General features: G+C 39.6%; 1 protein-coding gene across 5 annotated transcripts in view; it reads left to right on the top strand.

Annotated features, from left to right (window-relative positions):
- Window positions 1-22676, top strand: part of LOC135219289 (trithorax group protein osa-like) — a 475370-nt gene that overhangs the window by 195340 nt on the left and 257354 nt on the right. For 2 of the 5 annotated variants that reach the window (XM_064255933.1, XM_064255927.1), the window contains exon 1: window positions 20313-20470. The exons of 2 other annotated variants lie outside the window; for them this stretch is intronic. Coding sequence is in view for 1 of the 3 variants with exons in the window: in XM_064255927.1 (XP_064111997.1) it covers window positions 20463-20470 (8 nt within the window). In the remaining 2 variants the exon portion in view is untranslated. Of the gene's footprint in view, window positions 1-20312; window positions 20471-22676 lie in introns of those variants that run through there. One more of the 5 variants, XM_064255929.1, reaches the window with a different exon arrangement.

Below are 22676 nucleotides of genomic sequence, written 5' to 3'. Positions count from 1 at the left end.
GTGACTCGGTTGTCATGTTAAAAGTACTATTTAATAATAATGATTTTCTGTGAACCTTTGTGGCACAACAATAATAATAATAATGGAATAATAATAACAATATGTTGAGGAGTGTCCCAATCCACATAATAATATCGCTAATAATAATAGCAACGTTATAGCAAGGAAATTCCGGTCCAGAAAGGTATCTTATGTAAGAATGTTAATGATATACTGAGGAGATTCCGGGTCCATATGGTAATATAGGATACAGGAACGGCAGATTAAAAGTAAAGATAATTCGACATCACATATTCGATCTTGTGCAATTTCAGGACTGACCTAGGTAGCTGATATTCTGACCTCGTAATTCCACCATTCCTCATGAGAAACTGCAAAAAAAGAAAAATAAATAAATAAATAACAATAATATTTATAAATAAATAAATATATTATTCAAAATCTGTCTATTCTAAACTGTACAGTGGTTGTAATATTGATAGACGCACGTAACGGATTCATTTGTGTTTGACTATGAAAATAATTTAAACCTTATGCATTTTGAATAGTAGAGTTGTTTTAATCAGTATTCAGATATTCAAGTAAAGATACTTTTGTGTTTTTGATTAGCAGGAGATCCACGACATCAGGTGGGGTTAAAGGAGTTACCTGTCTATTCCTGTACTCCCTGTGTTATATCTTATCGACTCAAAAACTCTCTCGTTCTGTCGTATCTACTCCCTAACTCGCTTTTGTGCCTTATCTACTACTACACTCCACTTTTCTGTCTTATCTACTTCCTAACTCGTGTTCTGTCTTATACTACTCCCGTAATCCTCAGTTTTGTCTCATCCTATCCCATACTCCACTGTTCTTTCATCTCTGCAGTCCCCCCTTTTTCGTGTTCCTTCTTATCTCAATTTTTTCTATATATTTGTTATGTTTTCTTATGGAATTATAATTTTCCTTGCTGTCCTAGCAAGTCAGATTCCTTGCCTTTTTTTTTTTACGTCATATTTCAGATTTTTCATTGTAATTGTTGCGTTATATCTCACATTCCTTTTTAGCCTATGTGCACAACAGATCTTAGATTCGTATGTCAGAATTCTGCGAAGAGATTGATCTCAGACCAGTACTCAATAATTCTGTGAAAAGTCTGATCTCAGTGTCGTATTCCATAATTCTCTGAAAAGACTAATCTGAGATTCTCATGCCATAATTGTGCGAAAAGTCTGAGCTCAGAGTCATATTCCATAATTTTCTGAAAAGTTCAATCTCAGATTTGTATTCCATAATTCTTTGAAAAGTCTGAACTCCGATTCGTATTACATAATGCTGTCAAAAGTCTAATCTCGGTTATATTCCATAATTCTGTAAAAAGCCTGATCTCAGATACATATTCCAAAATTCTGTGAAAAGTCTGATCTTAGATTTGTATTCCATAATTCTATGAAAATTCTGATCTCAAGAGTCATATTCCATAATTCTGTATAAAGTCTGATCTCAGATTTGTATTCCGTAATTCTGTTGAAAGTCTGTTCTCAGAGTCATATTCCAGAATTCTGTGGAAAGTCTGATCTCATTTTATTACATAATTCAGTGAAAATTCTGATCTTAGATTCGTATTCCATAAATATGTTTAAAGTCTGTTCTCAGATTTGTATTTAATATTCCGTGAAAATTCTTATCTTAAAGTCTTATTCAATAATTCTGTGAAAAGTTTGATCTCAGATTTGTATTCCATAATTCATTGAAAAGTCTGATCTCAAAGACATATGCCATAATTCAGTGAAAATTTGATCTCGGGTTCATAATCCATAATTATGTAAAAAGTCTGATCTCAGACTTGTATTGCATCTTTCATCATTCTGAGAAAAGTCTGATCAGAGTCATATTTCATAGGTCTGTGAAAAGTCTAATGTCAGAATCGTATTCCATAATTTTCTGGGAACCGTCGGATCTCAAATTCGTATTCTTTAAGTCTGAGAAACTTCTGATCTTAGAGTTTTTTCCGTAATCCTGTTATCTGATCTCAGACTTGTATTTCGTTATTCTGTGAAAAGTCTGATGTCAGACTTGTATCTCATAGTTATGTGAAAAGTATGATCTCAGACTTATATTTAATAATTCCCTGAAAAGTATGATCTCAGATTTGTATTCCATAATTCTGTGAATAGTTGGATCTTAGACTCGTATTCCATAATTTTCTTCAAAGTCTGATCTCAGTCGTAATCCATAATTCTGTGACAAGTCTGATCTCAGATTCTTATTCTGTAATTTTGTGAAAAGTCTAACCTAAGATTCTCATGCCATAATTCTTTGAAAAGTCTAATCTCAGATTCGTATTCCATAATTTTCCGAACAGTCTGATCTCATACTCTTATTTCATAATTCTTGTAAAAGTCTGAAGTCAGACTCGTATTCCATACCTCTGTGACTCGTATTCCATAATAATGTGAAAAGTTTGATCTCAGATTCGTATTCCATAATTCTGTGGAAAGTCTGAGTTCTGACTCGTATTCCGTAATTATGTGAAAAGTCTGATATCTGTGTCGTATTCCATAATTCTGTGAATAGTCTGATCTCTGACTCGTACACCATAATTCTGTGAGAAGTCTGATTTCAGGTTCGTATTCCATAATTCTCTGAAAACCTTGAATTAGACTTCGTCTTTTTGTTTTTTCAAGTATTCCAGCGTGGTAGGATTTTTTTTTAAGAGAAATCTGCATAAAAGTATTTGTACATGTACCCTATTCCGATTTAATAACCCTGACTATATGTAAACTGATCTTAATTTGCATACGTACAACATACGTGCGTAAATAATGTAAATACTGTCATTCACTCGCGTTGACATGTTTCATCCAATGTAATCATTTATAAATTCGCATGGAATATTGACAGCTTGACGATGTAGACAAAAAAAAAACATTATCTCTCTCTCTCTCTCTCTCTCTCTCTCTCTCTCTCTCTCTCTCTCTCTCTCTCTCTCTCATGTGCTTCGATGTGAGGAAATACTTGAGAAAGGGAGACAACGGGAAGTGAATGAAGGAACGGGCAAAAGAGAAAGTGAGACTCTGGCGGAAGAACTATGTAACGGTATAAACAGTCATCATCTCTTCTGGAAGGTGCGAATAAAGACACACAATGACAGGTAAACCCTAAAGGTGCTTTGTAATCGACGTAGCAAGAACATCAAACAAGGCCAGAGCACTTGATCACAAGAGGCCACAAGACTGGTTTAGACTAGGCGAGAAGGCTAGATCAGACGAGGCGAAAAGACTAGAACAGAGAAGACTAGATAGGACGTGGTAAGAAGACTTGATCTGACGAGGCGAGAAGACGATATGACTCGGACTTGGCGAGAGAGGAGAAGACTAGATTAGATGAAGTGAGAAGACTTGATGAGGAAAGGCGAGAAGACCAGAACAGATGAGGTGAGAAGACTAGATCTGGCTTGGCGAGAAGACTAGATCAGACGAGGCAAGAACAGATCTCGCTAGGTGAGAAGACTAGATCAGATGAGGCTAGAAGACTAGATTAGACGAGGCGAGAAGACCAGATCTAATTGGAGGAGAAGACTAGGACTGACTTGGTGAGAAGACTAGATCAGAGAAGGTGAGAAGACCAGATTTGAATTGGGGAGAAGACTAGATCAGACGAGGTGAGAAGACTAGATTTAACTAGGTGAGAAGAATATATCTGACTAGGCAAAAAGACTAGATCAGACAAGGCGAGAAGAGTCGATCAGAAGTGGCGATAAGACCAGCGTAGGCGAGAAGACTAGATGAAACGAGGTGAGAATACTTGATCAAAAGTTGTGAGAAGACTAGGTCTCACTAGGTGAGAAGACTACATAGATCCGACTAGGCGAGAAGACTAGATCAGTCGAGGTGAGACGACTACATCTGACTAGGCTAAAAGACTAGATCCTGCAAGGAGAGAAGACTAGATCAGACGAGGGGAGGAGACTAGATCAGATGACTCAGGAAGACTAGCTCAAACGAGGCGAGAAAGACTAGATCAGACGAAAGGAGAAGAGTGTGCCCCCATTGACAGGTTTGGCGTTCGTCTCGAGGTGAGACGGCGAGACTGTCTGGCTTCTTGTTTGATGCATCGCAGTCACCTCTGGAAGTTTTCATGGGTTTGGCTGCTTTCCTGACGGACAGGGTAACTCTCTCTCTCTCTCTCTCTCTCTCTCTCTCTCTCTCTCTCCTCTCATCGAAGGGGGGGGGGGGGGTTTTTTGGGGGGGGGGGGGATTCCATCAGTATTAAGAACTTTTGAACCGGTTTTGTTTATAGTAGATATGAAGAGGAAATGTCCATGTGATGTTTCCTTTTATTTAAGAAGAAAAATTGGAAATAAACGTACGAGAATAATTTTCTATAGTTTATATTTGATATAGGTCTAAATGTTGTGTATTAGGAATACAAAATTAATGTTGAGTCATTGATGCTTTTATACAGGTATATTCAACACTTGCGTAGATAATACACCTTTCATTGGCGGGTTTTATTTTCTTAGGCGTAAGTACCTAAGGAAATCTTGAGTAATGGGAGAAACGTTGTTCACTGAAACCTACAATTATTAATACGTTCAGTGAACAGGAAAACGCTCTTGGATAATGAATGAACCACAAAATCTCTATGTAAAAGTTCACTGGGACATTGCTTCTCCCATTACTCTTCAGGCTTCCTTCCGTGCTTGTTTTTCTTTCACCATTGACCCGTTACACTTAGAAAATGATTGGCCTCATACGTCCAAATGAGATATTTGTTTTCGATTCTCATTTGCTTTATATGACCACTAAGGAGTTGTAGGGCTTGTAATTAATAGTATTTTTGAATTTTTGAGGGTATTTCTTTACTTATATACTTGTTTGCGTTAGGAAGTATGTGGACTCCTTGGCCTCTTCTTATTCGTGTATTTTGTAACCAAAGAAAAATTACCTTGCGCAAACTATGGTTTTTTTTCACCAACTATGTAAATCGATAGTACTTGGGACTATTTTCTGTGTATTGTGTATTTTTTAGGAAATGGTGTCAGTTATGCATAAATTCCCTGTTTTTTAAAATTGGGAAACACATAAGCCTTTCTCTGTATTGATACTAGGTTTTTAGTGTTTTTTTCCCAATCAATCAAGCAAGCGTTCGTCGAGCGTTCGACCGGCAAGCTTGTATGTCGTTAGTCCCTGTCATATAAAAATTAGTCGATATTGCTAAGAAGTAATCAGTACTGATGAAAAAGTAGCCGATGCTATCTTCTTTGTGAATTGATGTCTTGGTGGTTCATTGCCTTTTTTTTTCTTTAATTTCATTTAAGGCGTTCTCAACTTTTCCTTTGTTGATTAATATTTGTATGTATGACAGCTTTTTCGAGGAACTGTTAAGGTCTATCGCTTATGTAATGTCTTCGTTTATTTTTAGCAAATTTAGTTTAAGTGAAAGAAAAGGCCTTTTTAGATTTTTTCTTTTGGAAACGTTCAAGAGAATTAACATGTTACCCGTTTTTTAATATTTTTTACTATGAACAGTTTCATCTGTTTTACTATTTTTTTACTTGTACAAAATTAAAAAAAAATATTTTTCGTCCAGGTGATCGTAGAAATTTATTGTTTAAACACTTACAAAGATTCATGGATAAATTAACCTCAATAGGCCTTGAATTACCGTAACATCTATGGCAAGTAATTTCTCTCTCTCTCTCATCTTCGTTCATGACAGGTAATTTAATAAGAAAAGAAATAATGGATGGAAACTAGAACTGAAGAGATACAACGGATCCCACTGTGGGAACTTCTTTACATACAAGATTATGTGACACATGGAATAAACTGCCACAAGAAGTTGTAAGCAGCAACAGTGTGGAAGAGTTTGAAAGAAAGTTAGACAAAATCATTAGGACACTGAATGAACAGTAAAACCTGCTCCTAGGGATAAATGAGCACATGATGTCTCCTCGGATGGACTAACAAGTCTTTGAGACATCCCACAAGTCTTTGAGACATCCTAATCTTCCTCCTCCTCCTCCTCCTCTTCTTCTTCTTCTTCTTCTTCTTCTTCTTCTTTTATAGTTGAATAGGATTAGTAATTTGGAAACATGCACCCTAATACATCCCTTTTTGTGCTACTTGGCCTTTAAGTAATGCCTCAGGGAAGTGTTTGCTTAGAACCTCAGCTTATTATGCAGTGTATATTGGCTCGTGATTGTCTTTCATACCAAGGTCTTCTTCAAGGCTAAGGATTCCCGAGAGAGAGAGAGAAGAGAGAGAGAGAGAGAGAGAGAGAGAGAGAGAGAGAGATTATCACAAGACCGAGTGGTTTTGTATGTCTTGCCTTCATACATTTGCGTGTATGCGCAGAATGTTCATTTTTAATTCATTAAAATAACTTTCCGAAGATTACGTCATCATTGTTGTTGGGTTCTTGATAGTGATAAACTGCAGTAATATCAGTTCTTGTAAAAAAAACCATTTAAATTTACACACACACACACACATATACATACATACATAATCAGCTATCACCTTAAGGGGACTGCATCTCTTGAATTAGTGCATATTTCTCTCTTTTTATAAGATTCTGAATTTATATTCTGTAATGCCACTGTGGAGGGATTTCTCAATGACTGCACGTACGTATGTTTGCACGTACGTATGTTTTTGTCATCTGTGATACCCTTTTTCTGTTTGTTATTGTATTTTGTGTTACTATCTTTTTCCGTTTTTATCTCTCAATAATCTTTTTATTTGTCCAGTGGATGTATGTTCGTGTCGAACATTTTATTTTTAACCTGGAAATGAATTTACTGTACTTACCTGTCATGCAGTTTACCAGATACGTACAACCAGGAAACGAACAGACAAGCCAATCACTTTTATTACAAAAGAAATCGTTACCATTTCCTAATTAACCTGAACGTTAGACTCGGTGCTTGGTTGCATATTCTTGAGGCAACTGGGAGCAGCAACTCCAAGCATGCCAGAGTGGCCTGTTAAGGAGGAAGAGAAAGACCTCTCCAGCGAGGAGCATCGTCGTGAATCTGGCTCCGTTGGAGCAGTCGACGAAAATCTTGGGAAATGAAAACGATAGGCCCTGAAATGCTACAGTAGTATATAGCATGTGGGTGGGAGGATGGTTGGTGGACCCTCTGAAATGAGGGAGGAGGGGGAAGTAAAGCTGTTGGCGTCTGGGGCGACAGCGAGCGAGACTTGGCACAGTGCCAGATATCCACTGATGGACCCGAGAAGGGGAGGTGTTGTATATCAAGGAGTTGGGGACTCGGGAGGGGGAGGAGGAGGAGAAGAGTGCTATCCCAGTCCCTCGCTGGTACTGATGTTCCGCTGCCGATGTAGGTGACGTCACTGTGGGCGGGGCTTAATTCTGACGTCACTTTACCAGCTGATTTAGATGTGCCGCTCAAAAGTGGGGTTTTGTGGAGAGGGGTGGGAGGGTTCACTACCCACCGGCGACTACAGCACCAGCTTCGACGGCCTTCCGTGCTTGCTCCTCCTCGTCACCCTCCTCCCACGTTTCCCTCTCCATCAAATCCTAGTATCATCCCCCCGGTCCCCTAGCTTCTTGCCATTGCCATCTTTTCAGGACAAGAGTAGCCATCTCGATCGCGCATTTTTTCTCTCTATTTTTCAAATGAAAGTAACTTAATACTCTTCAGAATGATTTATCTATAACATGAAGCTTTATTCTTTACGTTCTCAATCAGCTCTTTACAAAACAGCAAAGGTTAAACTTAAGAAAGAAATGAGAAGAATGCACAAATTTGGCAAGTGAGATTTCACCCTCCACACTGGCTACCCCCCTCCCGCCCCCCTTCTTCTCCGCCCCATTGCAAAGCACCTGATGCTGTCTGACCACGTGTTTACGGAATCATCTGTCACGTGACTCACCAATTGAAACACAATGAAGGGTCCTCAGCTAAACGTTAACGTTGCCCATATTAATGTGTACTGTACGCTCACAGTTGCATTCCATTCAACGCGCGCATATACTATATATAAAGTTGCTAATGAAGATTGGTGTGATGACATATATATTACATATACATATATATATATATATTATTATATATATATATATAGTTATATATATATATATATATATATATATTATATTAAAATGTATATGCACACCTTTTACACATAAACAGAGGTAAAGTGAACATGTGTTTGTGTATGTGTGTATAGTAATAAATAATCGCTTGTGTTGAATGGACAATGAAGCGTTGCCATTCTCCAGAATATGCGGCTCATAATGTTTGTAAGTGAATATGACTATAATAACTTTGTAAATGTCTTTTTATCGAAGTGAAAAGGTGATCATACGAGTTTTTGTTTGTTGAACTTGCTATATTTCTTATTCGTCTTTGCCCCCGTCATGTTGAAAAGATAATAATATTTGGTCCCTTTTTCCTTCATGCTTGTCTCTGGCTGGTGTCAGTAAGCCTGGGTGGCAGATCCTTCCGTCCTGACCTTTCTTTTCCTTCTGTTTCAGGTAAGGTTGCACCTTGCTCGTTGGATGACCGGCAACATGGAGAGGTTGTGACTGGTTAGTGATGTTAAAATTAAAGTAACTTTGTTATATTTTTTAATGTTTTGTATTTATTGTTTATATGTCTATTTTATGTCATTTGAGCCGTCTTGTTTAAGTCTTCTTAGTCGTCATCCTGTGAACAGGAGGATGTGATATGATGTTTTCAGAAGCTTTGGACATATCTGGTTCTTAGGGCCTGCATGAGTTCTCCCCTCTGTACTCATTGCCATGTTTCATCACTATCCCGTTCTTTAGTATGGCTGATGTACTGTCAGTGCATTAGTTTGTTATTATTATTATTATTATTATTATTATTATTATTATTATTATTATTTATTATTATTATTATCACTTACAAATTCACAATCTCGTGAAAGACAGTTTGTGTGATAAAAATCCACAATTAGAAACTGCCTTTTATATAGTATATACTACATTGTACTGTATAAGTGTGGATTTTTATTAAAGTAAATTATTATTATTATTATTATTATTATTATTATTATTTTTTCTTTTTTTTTTTTTTTTTTTTTTTTTTTTTTTTTTTGTTTATTTTTTTTTTTTTTTTTTTTTTTTTTTTTTTTTTTTTTTTTTTGCTCTATCACAGTCCTCCAATTCGAACTGGGTGTTATTTATAGTGGTGGGTTCCGGGTTGCATCCTGCCTCCTTAGGAGTCCATCACTCTTCTTACTATGTGTGCCGTTTCTTTCTAGGATGCACACTCCTTCTGCATGAGTCCTGGAGCTACTTCAGCCTCCTAGTTTTTTCTAGATTCCTTTTTCAGGGATCTTGGGATCGTGCCTAGTGCTCCTATGGATTATGGGTACGATTATTATTATTATTATTATTATTATTATTATTATTATTATTATTATTATTATTATTTTATTATTATAGCTCCAAGATATGGAATGCAAATACGAAAGCGAAAACTTGGAGAAAGAGAACAACTTACTGAACTGCTTCCATCAATGGATGCATCACGAGTATTACAAAACGACTAGAATACTTGTTTAAGTCTAAGTTGAACAGATTCCCTGGGATATCCTGCCGGATGAGTCAAGATGCAGTGCCCTTCGTCATATTTTTTATCCTGTATCTGGAGACATTATTATAAGAGAAGACGTAACGAGTAAAATATATTATCCTGTTTGGTTTCATTCGTTCTCATTGACCCTTGCGAATGACGACATTGCATCAAACGGAAACGGCAAGTGACAAGCAGCGATATCCACGAGAGTGCTGCAATGAAGCGTCCTTTAATTGTTTGTTTCTTTTGTGATAAGTAAGAGCAGTAATATGGAGGGGATGAAAACGACCTTTCTGTTTTCGTCGGCGTAGTGTATGGAATCGATGAGGTGCATAAGAAGAGAAGGTACTTATTTACCTTGACACTTTTCTCCCCCGCTACTAGAAGTTTGGTCATAAATAAGCAGGGTATTAAAACTTTTTTGTCCTCTTAGGGTGAACGATGAGATTTATAAGAAGGTAATTAATTATTTACCTTGATACAGATACATCCTCCACTAATGAAAGTATGGGTGGGGGGTGGTTGTTAAGCGGACCAGGGTAAACTGGCACACCTGGATTAATGTTTTAAAATCAGTCACGTGGAGGTGGTCGTCATTTGGAGCAGATGCCACGCCCCAGGAACACCGGGTGACATGACTCGAAATGTTCCGGATTCGATCCGTACCCTTCCTTGCTCGTACGTGTGTGAGCGTCGTGCCGTGATCGGCAACAGCTCCTGGGAAGGAGTTTGGTGAAGCCCATCATGAATCCGCTTTGGTCGATAGAACGGTAGCTGGCGAGCGAATGAGTGAGCGACATTTTTCTCGTATCGAGGAGAGATGGTGTTGATGATGTCGGTGATGGGAGAGCGTGCGGTCTGCGGGCTTGAAGTTGAATCAGAGGCCTTTTTATACTTCTCTTCTTTAGTTACTGGGTGCGTTACCTTCTTAGAGTTGATAGGAAATAAGGGATTGATTTCCTCCACCTTCCTGAAATTTATTAGTCCCTTTTATATTTCTCTCCTATATTCATTGGGTGCGTTAACTTTTTAAAGTTATCATGAAATATGGCATTTCTTTTTTATACTCTCCTTGGAATCGCATTTCGCGGAGAACCCCTTCTAGATGTATTTGAGAGTAACTAAAAGATAGCTTTAAAATATATTATTTTTTACTTCCATTGTTATCTCAACAAACTTAATAAGGAAATGTGGCATTTTTCATATACCTCCTTGGAATCGTAATTCGCTGTAGATCCTTCTTGGCGTACGGGTATTTAAAAGCAACTGGAATTGTAGCTTTAAAAGGCGTATGTTACTTCAACCTTGATTAACCAACCCACCAGCAGTGAAAACGAAGCAGTTGACTTGAGTAAACAACGCAGTCACACCAATCGCAGCGAAGGCGTTCCGAAAGGGAAACCACTTTCAGGTGAAAACAATACGCACGACCTACGCAAGTCGGGAACAGCCAAATAACCAAATAAACACACTGAGCTCAACGCCAAGCTTGCTCCTACCCCAGCCCCCTCCCTCTTTCCCCCCTCCCCCCTCCTCTTCCTCCTCGTCCTCTGCAGATCGATAAAATATCTCGAGTAAAATTCTCCAGCCGTCATCTTCCAAGACCTTGGGATGAGCCCTCGCGCGAGAAAGTAGCCGCTTCATTTTCAACACATTTGTTGTCGATTTGTATCCGACGGCATCAGTGACTGTTCACGACAGGTAATGAAGAACTGCAGTTAGAGGCATAAACAGCATCTCATACGGGAAAGGTAAGGAATTATACTTTCGAAATAACGCCTTTTCCCCTTGAGTACAGAAGCAATAAAGAAGCACAACATCCCATGAAAACTTTCTGTCTTGCATTCACCATGCTCCACTCCACACCAGCCACATCACATCCCCTCCCACCCCTCTCTCTCCCCCTCCCCCATCAACCCAGCTTCTTGCTACCCCAATGCAGCGTAAGTTGGGTATTCAATTAATTCATTTTGTCGAATCAAAGTGCATATAATTTTTAGTTGTTTTTCTCTTGCAAGGATTCTGGTCTGGGACTCAATATTGCAAGTTTATATATATATATATATATATATATATAGATATAATTATATATTTTATTTATTTATTTATTTATATTTACTGTACAAATAAATCAAATAAAAAATTATATATTTACAGTAAATATAAATAAATATATATATATATATATATATATTTATTTATTTATTTATATTTACTGTGTTTGACTTCAAACATATCGGGAAGTGCTCATTGAAACGGAAGAAACCCGATAAACCAGATGTGGCCACAAATACATCACATATTAATTACAGCTGTCATGGTAGAAAACGTACATTTATTTTATCCTATTTTTATTTTATTTATTCATTTTTTTTTACCTTATTAGTGGCATAGTCAAGCAATATCACGTTCTTTATGCCATGCGCCATGATCTGCTAGGGTTTAACTGTGCAGATGATGAATAAGGTAGTGAGGAATCATATGTGATACTTTCACTTTCTAGTTGAATGGCTGTGGTCTGCCCCACTGTAAATGATCTCTCATAATATTAACGTTTATTTAGGTATTTGGTGTTCTAGATCTCCATTCCCAGCCGCGTATCGCTTGTGCTGTGATTTTGTTCAGACCTTGTAAAACTCCTATAGCCCTTTTGCGATGCACTGTAGCCTTTATTTTAGGCTCTTTGCTGCGTTCCATTTGCCCTTACCTGCAACCCTTTTCATTCCTTTTACTGCGCCTCTCTTCATCATTTCTCTCTTCCGTCCTACTTTCCACCCTTTCCTAACCGTTTATTCGGTGCAACTGCAAAGTTTCCCTCCTGTTACACTTTCCAAACATTTTTATTGTCATTTTCCGTGTCAGCGCTAAATGACCTCATAGGTCCCAGTGCTTGGCCTTCGGCCTAAATTTGATGTTCTCTTCTATTCTAACTCCTAAAACATTTCCCCTTTGTCGTGATTCCAGTGATTTAAGTCTTCAAAAAGGCGGATCTCTTTTAGGGGAATTCTTCACTCTCGTGAGTAACAGAGAGGTGAATCTGTCTCCGGACCTTGAGTAGAGTTCGTCAGAGGAAAAGTTTGGCACCAAAAGTTTTGAACCGAAGTCACCTGGCGTCAAGGCACAGTATAATAATTGAGTGAATTAGATAAATTTAGTTGTACGTGAAAACACAGGAGAACACTTCTTAAAAAAGCTTTTCGTTTTCATTCTTAGTAACATGCACTCGCGTATCGTGCTTAAATGTCAGCTATCATCAACAACACCTGATTCAATTGCGGGTGATAAATGAAATTTATTATTCTCGTAAAATGCTTATAAAGTTCCATCTTTTTATTCTGGGTAATTGAACTGAGTCTATCTTATAAGGGCACTTGTGACTTATACTATGGAGGGCTGCAGTCACACCGTCACACTTTCGACTCTCTTCTCTAACAATGTCTTGTCTCCTGCTGCTGCTTCTTTGGTACGATCGTATTTATGTGCTCTCCATTAGATGCCTATTGACGATATAAGTTTTCTCACTTTTCGTCTATAGTGGCTCACTTTTCCATTATTATTCGCGCTCTACTTTTCAATGCGTTTCGTTCAACGGTTGTTATAAGCACTCATAACATCTTTTAAGAGGTCAAGATTTCCATTAGTCCTTATACTCGGCTGACTTCTGACCTTAATTAGTTATAGTATTTCCAAAATGACCGGAGCTCTCTGGCGGGGCTGTTTGGGTCCTCCCAAGTGTGTTTCATCTCCGCATATCTGCCAAATTTATAACAACAACAGAGAGATGAAACCATTTCTCCCATGACAGATATCAAATATCATCTTTTCCGTTACGCAGAATTCTAAATCAATTACATAGGCTCACGATTGGTAAAGTTTTTTTTATGCAATAACAAAAAGCGGAGTCAGATTTTTTTTTATCAACACGGCATCTCATTTTGGCGCTGTTGACATTATTTCAAACAGTTCCAGGTGCGTTTAAATCTATGGATAAGCCGCTTAGATTCTCTCCAGGGGCACTTTGGGTGGTCACTGTACATGTCTGGAGGCAGTTCTCCTTTCTGCAAATATCTTGATTTCTTAATATCGTAGGTGTAGAATAAATGAGTGAGCAAGGAAATATGAAATAAAGCTTAATAGAGTAAGTTTGACGAGTGAGAAAATGAACAATCGTATACAGACGGATCTCTCTCTCTCTCTCTCTCTCTCTCTCTCTCTCTCTCTCTCTCTCTCTCTCTCTGGCAAAATAATAGATAGGAAAGAATGACTGAATATTGATTGAATACGATATGGCAAAGTTTTGGCCTGACTGAAGTGTGGAGTGACATTGACACCGACTTACAAGTCATTCCTGGTCATCTCACAGCCATGGATAGACATCAATTTCACAGCAGAGCAAAGGCAATATACAAAATAAATATATATTTTCTAGAGGAAATGTCGGACGGAGGGCCTATGTTATCCCATAAAAAAAACCTCACGCTCGGACAGCTGTAAGATTTAGAAGAGAGAGAGAGAGATCGAAAGCAGGGCCGAATAGGAAAGAGATTAAAGTACTTGGGAATGAAAAGCCGGGGTTTGTCTCAAAACATTCAAAGGTCTGTCACACACGGGTCAGTTGTTGATTTTGTGAAATTGGCAACAGGGCAGACCTTTATACGCCACGCCAGAGAGCTCTCGTCGCGGTGGCAAGACTGTAGTTTGACCCCAACATTTCTCTTCGCGGTGGCAAGACATAGTTTGACCCAACTTTTAACCTTTGCACTTTGGTCTTCGCTTGATGCGGTACTGAAGAACACTTTTAATAGCACTTGTTTTTTATTTCGCTGACGTCTCTCGAGTCTTTGTATTATTTATCACTTATTCTCTGTATACCCTTATTCGTACATTAAGATATTTATTCTGTTCGATAATAGATGGCTTCTGTTATATATATATATATATATATATATATATATATATATATATATATATATATATGTGTGTGTGTGTGTGTGTGTGTGTGTGTGTGTGTGTGTGTGTGTGTGTGCGTTTTCGGATTTTAAGATCTCTTGTTGATTTAATACGGTTGAAAGTTGAGCTTGTTGTATTTCCTTTTATTTTGAGCGTATTGTTACTTCAGATATGAGCATTGGTCAGTAGAATATAATGGAAATATGATAATGTATTCCGTCATTTTTTTTTTTTTTTTTTGTACCTTGAATACCAAATATCCGTCGTATGCAAGTACTGTATGTTCACCTTAAAATAGTTGACTCAGTATTCATATCCTTAGCTTCTTGTAACACAGGTATCCCCTACAGTCTGTTTTGACAATTCTTTACTTAATTCTATGCAATCAGCAATATTTAATGTCATATTTGATTCCATTCTTCCTTTTTGAAATTATTAGTCCTGCAGTTCTGTCAGTAATCTTGGTTTTGTCCATACCACTTCTTACAGATCTATTAAATTGACATGGGAAATAAATCAGCTTTATTTTTACTTAGTTCGGTGTGATTAGCAATTTTCAGTGTTGTCTTTGAGCCCAAACTTCGTGTGTTGTATTGCTATATCATGCAGCGCTGTCTAAAATCTTGGTCTTGTTCATAACACTTCTTGCATATCTTTTAATATAATGACGTTAGTAAAATATATCCGTTTTATTTACTTTGTAAAACATTCATCCGGTGTCTTTGTCAACAAGATTCCTTGGACCTTATTTTCATAACAAAATTCCTGGATTGTCGTTTTCCTTTTTTCACTGGAAGTGTAATTATAGTTTTGACCCCTAGGGACGATGTCCTGTTTGGCTCTGTTCCATTTCATAAGGAACCATTCAGCTTCCTCAGTACCTTGACATTTGAGTTCTGGTCGTCCTACAGTGGGTCAACATCTGTATTTCTGTGGAGTGACATAATTTTAAGACCCCATATCTGCTTGGTTTAGGTAAGAAGAGTTTTTTGCATAATTAGACATTCACTTACGTATATATATTCGCTTCATTATATAGTTATTTGCTGACATTATAGAAGTATGATAGGAAATGGTCCTTGGGCTTGTTTCATGAATTTATGGTTTATTCGTAATAATAATAATGATAATAACAATATTGTAGTAGGTTACTGTTTCCCTTAAATTAGTTTACGCTGGATCACTCTAGTATACCTCCGTTAAGCTAAGCTGTCAGTTACACACCTGGTTTTTAATCAACCTTGTGGGTTGCTGCTGGCTTTGAGAGATAAGCAGAGGAATCAGTAACAGTTGTGACAAAATATATAACAAGCTTCAAGACCATGATATATACCAAGGCTTATAGATATAACATAATAGAGAATCTTTTGGTTACTTTTTGACTAGATACGTATGTCATTGTGATAACCAGAATACCCTCTTAACTTCTGGAATTCTTTCATGCTTTTTAGGAAATGCTTGTCACTACTTAGTCAGAGACCTGAATGTAAGAGTATGGAGTAATTCCGGTGTCCGTAGGAGGAGGGTTCGATTCCGCATCCGGAGTATCAGAAAGGTCACGTGACCGACTCCCTAATTTATGTGTGGACATCTAAATGACTCGGTTGCTGGTCCTTGCATCGCTCGAGATAAGAAGGGTCTCCTTGTTAGGCCTCCTCCCTCTCTCAACCACTATCCATTTCATCAACCAAAACCGGAATGGCCATTCCTAGGGGAAGGGGAGGGGAGGGAGGGATGGAGAGGTTGAGTGGGTGTGGATAAAAAGGATTGTGTGGGAGAAGGGGGGTCGAGGGTGGTGCTAAGCTGTGCAAGGTGACGACACAGGATTAAAGCGAACGGTTCCTGGGTGATTCAGGGTCAAGGTTACCGCCAGTTGGTGATGGAAATAGGTGGTGGGAGGGAGGGAGGGAGGGAGAAGAGGAGGGTTCCCGAGGAGTGATTCAAGGTCACGACTCCTCCTCCTCCTCCTCCTCCTCTTTCTTCTTCCCTCCTGTACCAGCAGTACCGCTGGGTGTGAAAGGGTGGACGAAGGCAGGGGGAGGGAGAGATATTCGGTGGTGTTACACAGCGTTTGTTATGGTAGAAGTAGGAGAGAGAGAGAGAGAGAGGATTAGTGGGGGAGGACCTCCCCCGGCCAGAGTACTTTCGGGGAAGATTCCGGGAGGAGGAAGTATTGGTAGAGGACGACATGCTGTTGTCGGAGGTGTTTGGGTGGGAGGGGGTTGGGGAGGATCAGATTCTTGGTCTATACTAGAGCTAGTCGGCAAACGTTGCGATGGCGATGTGCTTTTCTTGTTCTTCGCTGAAAGGGAGATACATAAATAGATCTCGCATCTTCGTTTTCTTTTACCTTTGCTCTTGTTCTCCTCAACTGGTGTTTTTCATTATATGTCGTGAACAGTCCCTGATGCCGTCGGATACAAATCGACAACAAATGTGTTGAAAATAAAGCGGTTACTTTCTCGCGCGAGGCTCATCCCAAGGTCTTGGAAGATGACGGCTGGAGATTTTTACTCTGGAGATGTTTTATCGATCTGCCTAGGAGGAAGAGGAGGGAGGGGTAAGGAGAGGGAGAGGGAGATGGCTGGGGTAGGAGCAAGCTTGGCGTTGAGCTCAGTTCGTTTATTTGGTTATTTGGCTGTTCTTCCACTTGCGTAAGTCGTGCGTATTGTTTTCACCTTAAAGTCGTTTCCCTTTAGGAAGACCTTCGCTGCGATTGGTGTGATTGCGTTGTTTACTCAAGTCACTGCCTCGTTTTCCCTTGTTTTGGTTCAGTTCAATCGCAGACCCAAAGTACATAGAATAAGGAGCAGACCGTTCCGTTTGGGGCATTGGGTTCGCTAGTTCCTTAAACAGAGCGGAGAAGGAAACGTATTCTTAGGTTCAACGTTTGTCTCTGAATTACTCAGTATATTTGTGTTCATTAGGAAGAATGAAACATTATTTTAGTAAAGGGTCATAGTTAAAATGGGGGTTCTTTCAGTAGCTTCAAGATGACAAAGTCTGGCAGTTGAAGAAAACATAACACTGGCTTGTTAATGTTATCGTTGCTATTTATACCGTCAGCAGAGTTGGGCATGTTTTGAAAAGCATCTTTGCTTGTTTTCTTACTGAACTATTGGTTTGTCTTAAGGAATTTGTTATTTTAGGAGAAATGGTGCAGTTCTACAGTAATCATTTTCAGCATTCCAGAATCAAGTACTGTTCTGCGATAAACGTGTTGTGAAGCATATTGATGAATGAATGAATGCCTGGTGTGTGTGTGTATGTGTGTGTGTGTGTGTGTAATGAATTTATTGGCCACGTGAACTTCACGTTCTGGGTTGATGACTTGATTACTTCAGTGGTCCACCTTATTTGTATTGCATTGGAACTTTGGCATTCGTTGTAGAATACCAGGAACTGTAGACTGGACTTGATTGACATTTTGCTTATAGTTTAAAAAGATGGAGTTTTTAAGTCTTGTAGTGTCAGTTGAAATATGACTAGAAAGTATTATTTAGAATGATTGATTTCTTGTTGAAAGATAAAAATAATGTATAAGTTGTTCTGTTGTCGGGGTTTTATTTTCGGGAATATTACCGCCTGTAGCTTGAAAATTTATCCTTACTTCATATAATAGTTTGGTCAGTAGGTACCTACCCAAGTCACATAGGCGCACGTGGAGTGAATGTACTATATACTACATCTCTTTACTTTATTGCTTCATTGATGATATAGTTTTGTTTTAGTCAACTCTTGAAGCGCATGACTAACATTCAAACTGTTTTCCTTGTGTTGTTGTAATCGGTAAACTTCTTTGTTGAAGACATTCGAGTTTGAAATATTTTTCCCAAGGGTTTCCATCTGAGTTAAAATGGGATTGTTTAGACTGATTTCCCTGTGTGCGCTTGCTTTTATTTTTAATCTTACTTTTACTGTAGGAATTCGAAGTTGAAATTTATTTGCCACATGTTTGCACTGTAGGCTAAATTGGGATCTTCTCATTGGTTGTTACTTTTTGTACTTCGTAATTAATTACAATTTGCTCTGGTTCTCTTGGACACATGCAGTTTCTCATTTAGTAAAATTTCGCTTTTAAAGATTTCTCTCTCTGTCCACGACTTCGACAATACGGGAGATAGTGGGGGGGAGGGGGGCGGTTCCCTAGAATGCCAATGTGCGGCTGTGCCTCTGTTGACCGAAGCAGTGAATCATCTAGTAAGTGTTTAGTTTTTCCACGACTCTTGTGGGTCGCAATTAGGGCAAATCCTCACCTTACGGTTGTTAAACCAGCCACATGATTTAATTTCTCTCTCTCTCTCTCTCTCTCAGGTGTCCTCTCGAAGTCCTTACCTTTATTACGCAATCTTAGAGTGGTGGCACGACGGTGTGTGACGTCACATATCTTGTGTTTCTGGACATTTCTCTCGAGATTGAACCGACGGTGGGAGGAGGAGAGAGACGTAACAGCTTTATGATGCATCAAGTGTGTTTGTGTGTGTGTGTGTGTATCTGTCTGTCACGGAGCGTAGGCGTGAGAGAGTTCGTGAAGGAAAAGCGGGAAGCAGTGGAGTGCTGGAGCAGTCATCATCATGGGGCGCCTGCGCAGGTGAGGTGCGTGGAAGAGAGAGAGGTTGGCGACACTGCTGAGACTGGTGTGCGGGGTCGGCACCGCACCAACCCACAGCCAGAGATGGCCTTCCTCCCCCACCTCATCCTCCTCCTCCTCCTCCTCCACCACCACCAACTGCCTGGTGCCTCCACCCATGAACACTTTCGATCGCCTCTCGTCTCTGAACGACGAATGTTCTCGCTGGCAGCTGCTTCGTCATCGAAATCTTCATCGTTGTGTCTTCGGATGTGCTGCTGCTGGTGCAGCTGTGGCCACCACACCGCTGCTGCCGCTTCTCCTGCTGGACACGACTGACGAGCGGGGCTCTTCCGCTGGCGTTGCTTTGATGGCTGCTGCCTCTGCTCCTGTCTGCCTCGCCATTGATCTGTTCCTCTTCTTCTCCTTCTTCTCCTCCTCCTCCTCGCGGCAGTTTGATCATCGCCAGCTGCTGCTGCTGCTGCTGCTGTTGTTGTTCTCAGACACCTAAAGTGGATGGATGGTGAAGGACGAGCAGCGGCTGCTACGACGGCAGCAGATGAAGAAGCAGAAGCTGCAGCAGTAAAAGTGACAGTAACAGTTACAACAGCAGGAGGAGGAGTGTCCGTCGTCGAGACCGAGACGATAAGAATGATGTGAATTCATCCGATTTGTGACATAACAACGAGTAGATGTTTTCATGAGCGGTTTTAAAAGGCCTCTCGTTTGGACGCGGAGGCTGCTGTACGTGTCTGCTTGTGTGTGTGTTGGTGTGGGCGAGGCAGAACGACTGTGGGCGTGGGAAGTGTTGGTTCGTGAAGAGGGCGGGAAAGAGGAAGAAGAGGAGGAGGAGGAGGAGGAGGAGGAGGTGCCATCCCGAGTGCTACTCCTCGCTGCCACCCGCCCCGTGACCTACTTTCTTCGGCGGTGGCATAGTGCCGACCTCATTAGCGGTAGCCGTGGCACCGCGTCGGGAGTGTCACCTCTCGCATTGTCCCGATCGTCAGCAGCGTCAGTCAGCCAAGCGTCTTTCCATCTTTCTCCCCCGCCCCCCCTAAAACGTCAGTTTTTGCCATGACGCTGTACAAGCCGAGTAGTGTCGTCGTCCAAAAGAGCCTTGTGGTGTATTCACACAGTCCTCCCCCTCTGCCTGATGATGTTCTAGAAAGGGAACAACTTTGTGCTCAATCGCTCGGACCAATCTAACGCCGTCAGTTCCGACCAAACCAAGCATCATCGTCATCATCATCATCATCATCAACTGCTTCATCTTCACCATCAGTGTTTATTTGTGTGTGTTTTTGTGCAGTCATCTCGTGAAATTGTTTACTTTTGGAAGGTGATGCACAAGTGTCTTCTTAAGCTTATTGATTTGTGTTTGGTATGACCAAGTGAGTATCCAGAGAAAAAAGAAGTTATATTTTTTCTCTCTTTCGTTACTGATTATTATTTATCTGACAGTTGCGTGAAATGGAAATTTATTTGCACTGAGATACCGTTGTCACAGTGATATAACCCTGGACTAATGACGTCTACATTTTAAATGAATGCCGGTATTGAGTTTTGAGTTTCTCGTGCTGCGCACGCAGCTATATACGCTCGCTTTCTCACGCACGCACGCACGCACCCACACACAGACATAACCTATACCTCTCCAGGGCCACCAGCAACCTACCTACCTGTTGAATAGGGCTGCCAGTGGGGAAGCACAGATGGGTACTGGAGGGGGGCCACGAATTGCACAGTACTCTCTCTCTCTCTCTCTCTCTCTCTCTCTCTCTCTCTCTCTCTCTCTCTCTCTCTCTCTCCTCGGGTGGACTAACAAGTCTTTGAGAGATCCTAATCCTTGTAACTGTCTCTCTCTCTCTCTCTCATTAATTTGGTGAGGTGATTTTTGGCTTGGAATCTGTCTCGCATGAAATTTGTGGAGTTTGGCCGAGAGCATCATAGTGTAAGGGATAGTAAGTATTTGGATGGCTGTTGATGTACCTTGATTCAACTAACCGGTTCCTATGTATGAGTTTGGAAGAAGGGCCAAAATGTGCCCAAATGAGCTAGATAAGGTCTGTCTGTCATAATTTGACATTGAGAGTCGCGTCCATCGGGCCATAATAGAAGGATGCGTATTGATAACATATCTTTCGACAATGTGTTTGGAAAGTGTGTTGTCTCTTAGGAATCAATCTAATTTCGTTGGCTGTTGAATGATTGTTTCAGACATTTTATGAGCGAATGCGTCCTTCAGGTATTTCATTCTACATATGGGTTCTGAGATCTTCATAATGTTTGATGTGACGTATTGTTTATTTCTGTCAAACATCATTATCAAACGGTAATTGTTTCCGGCAAAAGATATATACATATATATATATATATATATATATATATATATATATATATATATATATATATATATATATGTAAACATATCTGGAACGAAAAAATCTCTAGGTATGTAGGTAAGTAGAAGGAACCAGGAGTGTGAAGGGGAGGGGGGGGGGTGGTGGGGGGGGGGGGATTGGTAGCGCCAGTGCCAGTGGTCAGTCAGTGTTGCGACACGCGCATTGTTTCGCTCGTTGAGGTGACGTAAAGGCGTGGATGTCCGTGACGTCTCTTTTGAGTTGTCGTTGGCGTCTTTCGCCAACAGCAGCCTCCGTTCTTCAATATTCTTCGTCTGAAATAAGGGACCAGAAATATCGTGGGGTGATGATAGAAATGATTACACTGACTACTATGGCTCTGCCTAGCATTAGTGCAGTTGAAGTAATGAATACAGTATTATTATTGCCAGATTTTCTTTTAGTAGGTTGCAATATTTGTTTAACAAGGGTGAAAAGGCCAACTGTGGAAGAGTAATATATATCAACATGTATACCTATGAAACTTCAGAAGTTCAGGGGAAGATGCAACGCATTATTACCTTAATATATTCATTCTCTTTGCATTTTAATACATTTTCATCTCTGTTATTTTATTAGTTTATTTTTCTTTCTTTCTTTAATTACGTGAGATCTCTGGATTTCCCTTTATATCCTCTTACTTCTTCCTTCCTAATGAACAACATATTCATTGGAAGCTTAAATTTCAAGTCTATGTAACCAGTGTTTTTTTTCACATGAATAAGTTTCATCCACTGAATGTAATAATAATAATAATAGTAATAATAATAATAATATTATTATTTTTTATTTATTTATTTTTTTTTTTTTGCTCTATCACAGTCCTCCAATTCGACTGGGTGGTATTTATAGTGTGGGGTTCCGGGTTGCATCTGCCTCCTTAGGAGTCCATCACTCTTCTTACTATGTGTGCCGTTTCTAGGATCACACTCTCTGCATGAGTCCTGGAGCTACTTCAGCCTCTAGTTTTTCTAGGTTCCTTTTCAGGGATCTTGGGATCGTGCCTAGTGCTCCTATGATTATGGGTACAATTTCCACTGGCATATCCCATATCCTTCTTATTTCTATTTTCAGGTCTTGATACTTATCCAATTTTTCCCTCTCTTTCTCTTCAACTCTGGTGTCCCATGGTATTGCGACATCAATGAGTGATACTTTCTTCTTGACTTTGTCAATCAACGTCACGTCTGGTCTGTTT

The sequence above is a fragment of the Macrobrachium nipponense genome, chromosome 1 (assembly GCF_015104395.2).
Source record: "Macrobrachium nipponense isolate FS-2020 chromosome 1, ASM1510439v2, whole genome shotgun sequence".
NCBI classification, from domain to species: domain Eukaryota; kingdom Metazoa; phylum Arthropoda; class Malacostraca; order Decapoda; family Palaemonidae; genus Macrobrachium; species Macrobrachium nipponense.
Note: the sequence above shows the minus strand (reverse complement) of the source record. Positions and strands in the feature narration are given on the sequence as shown.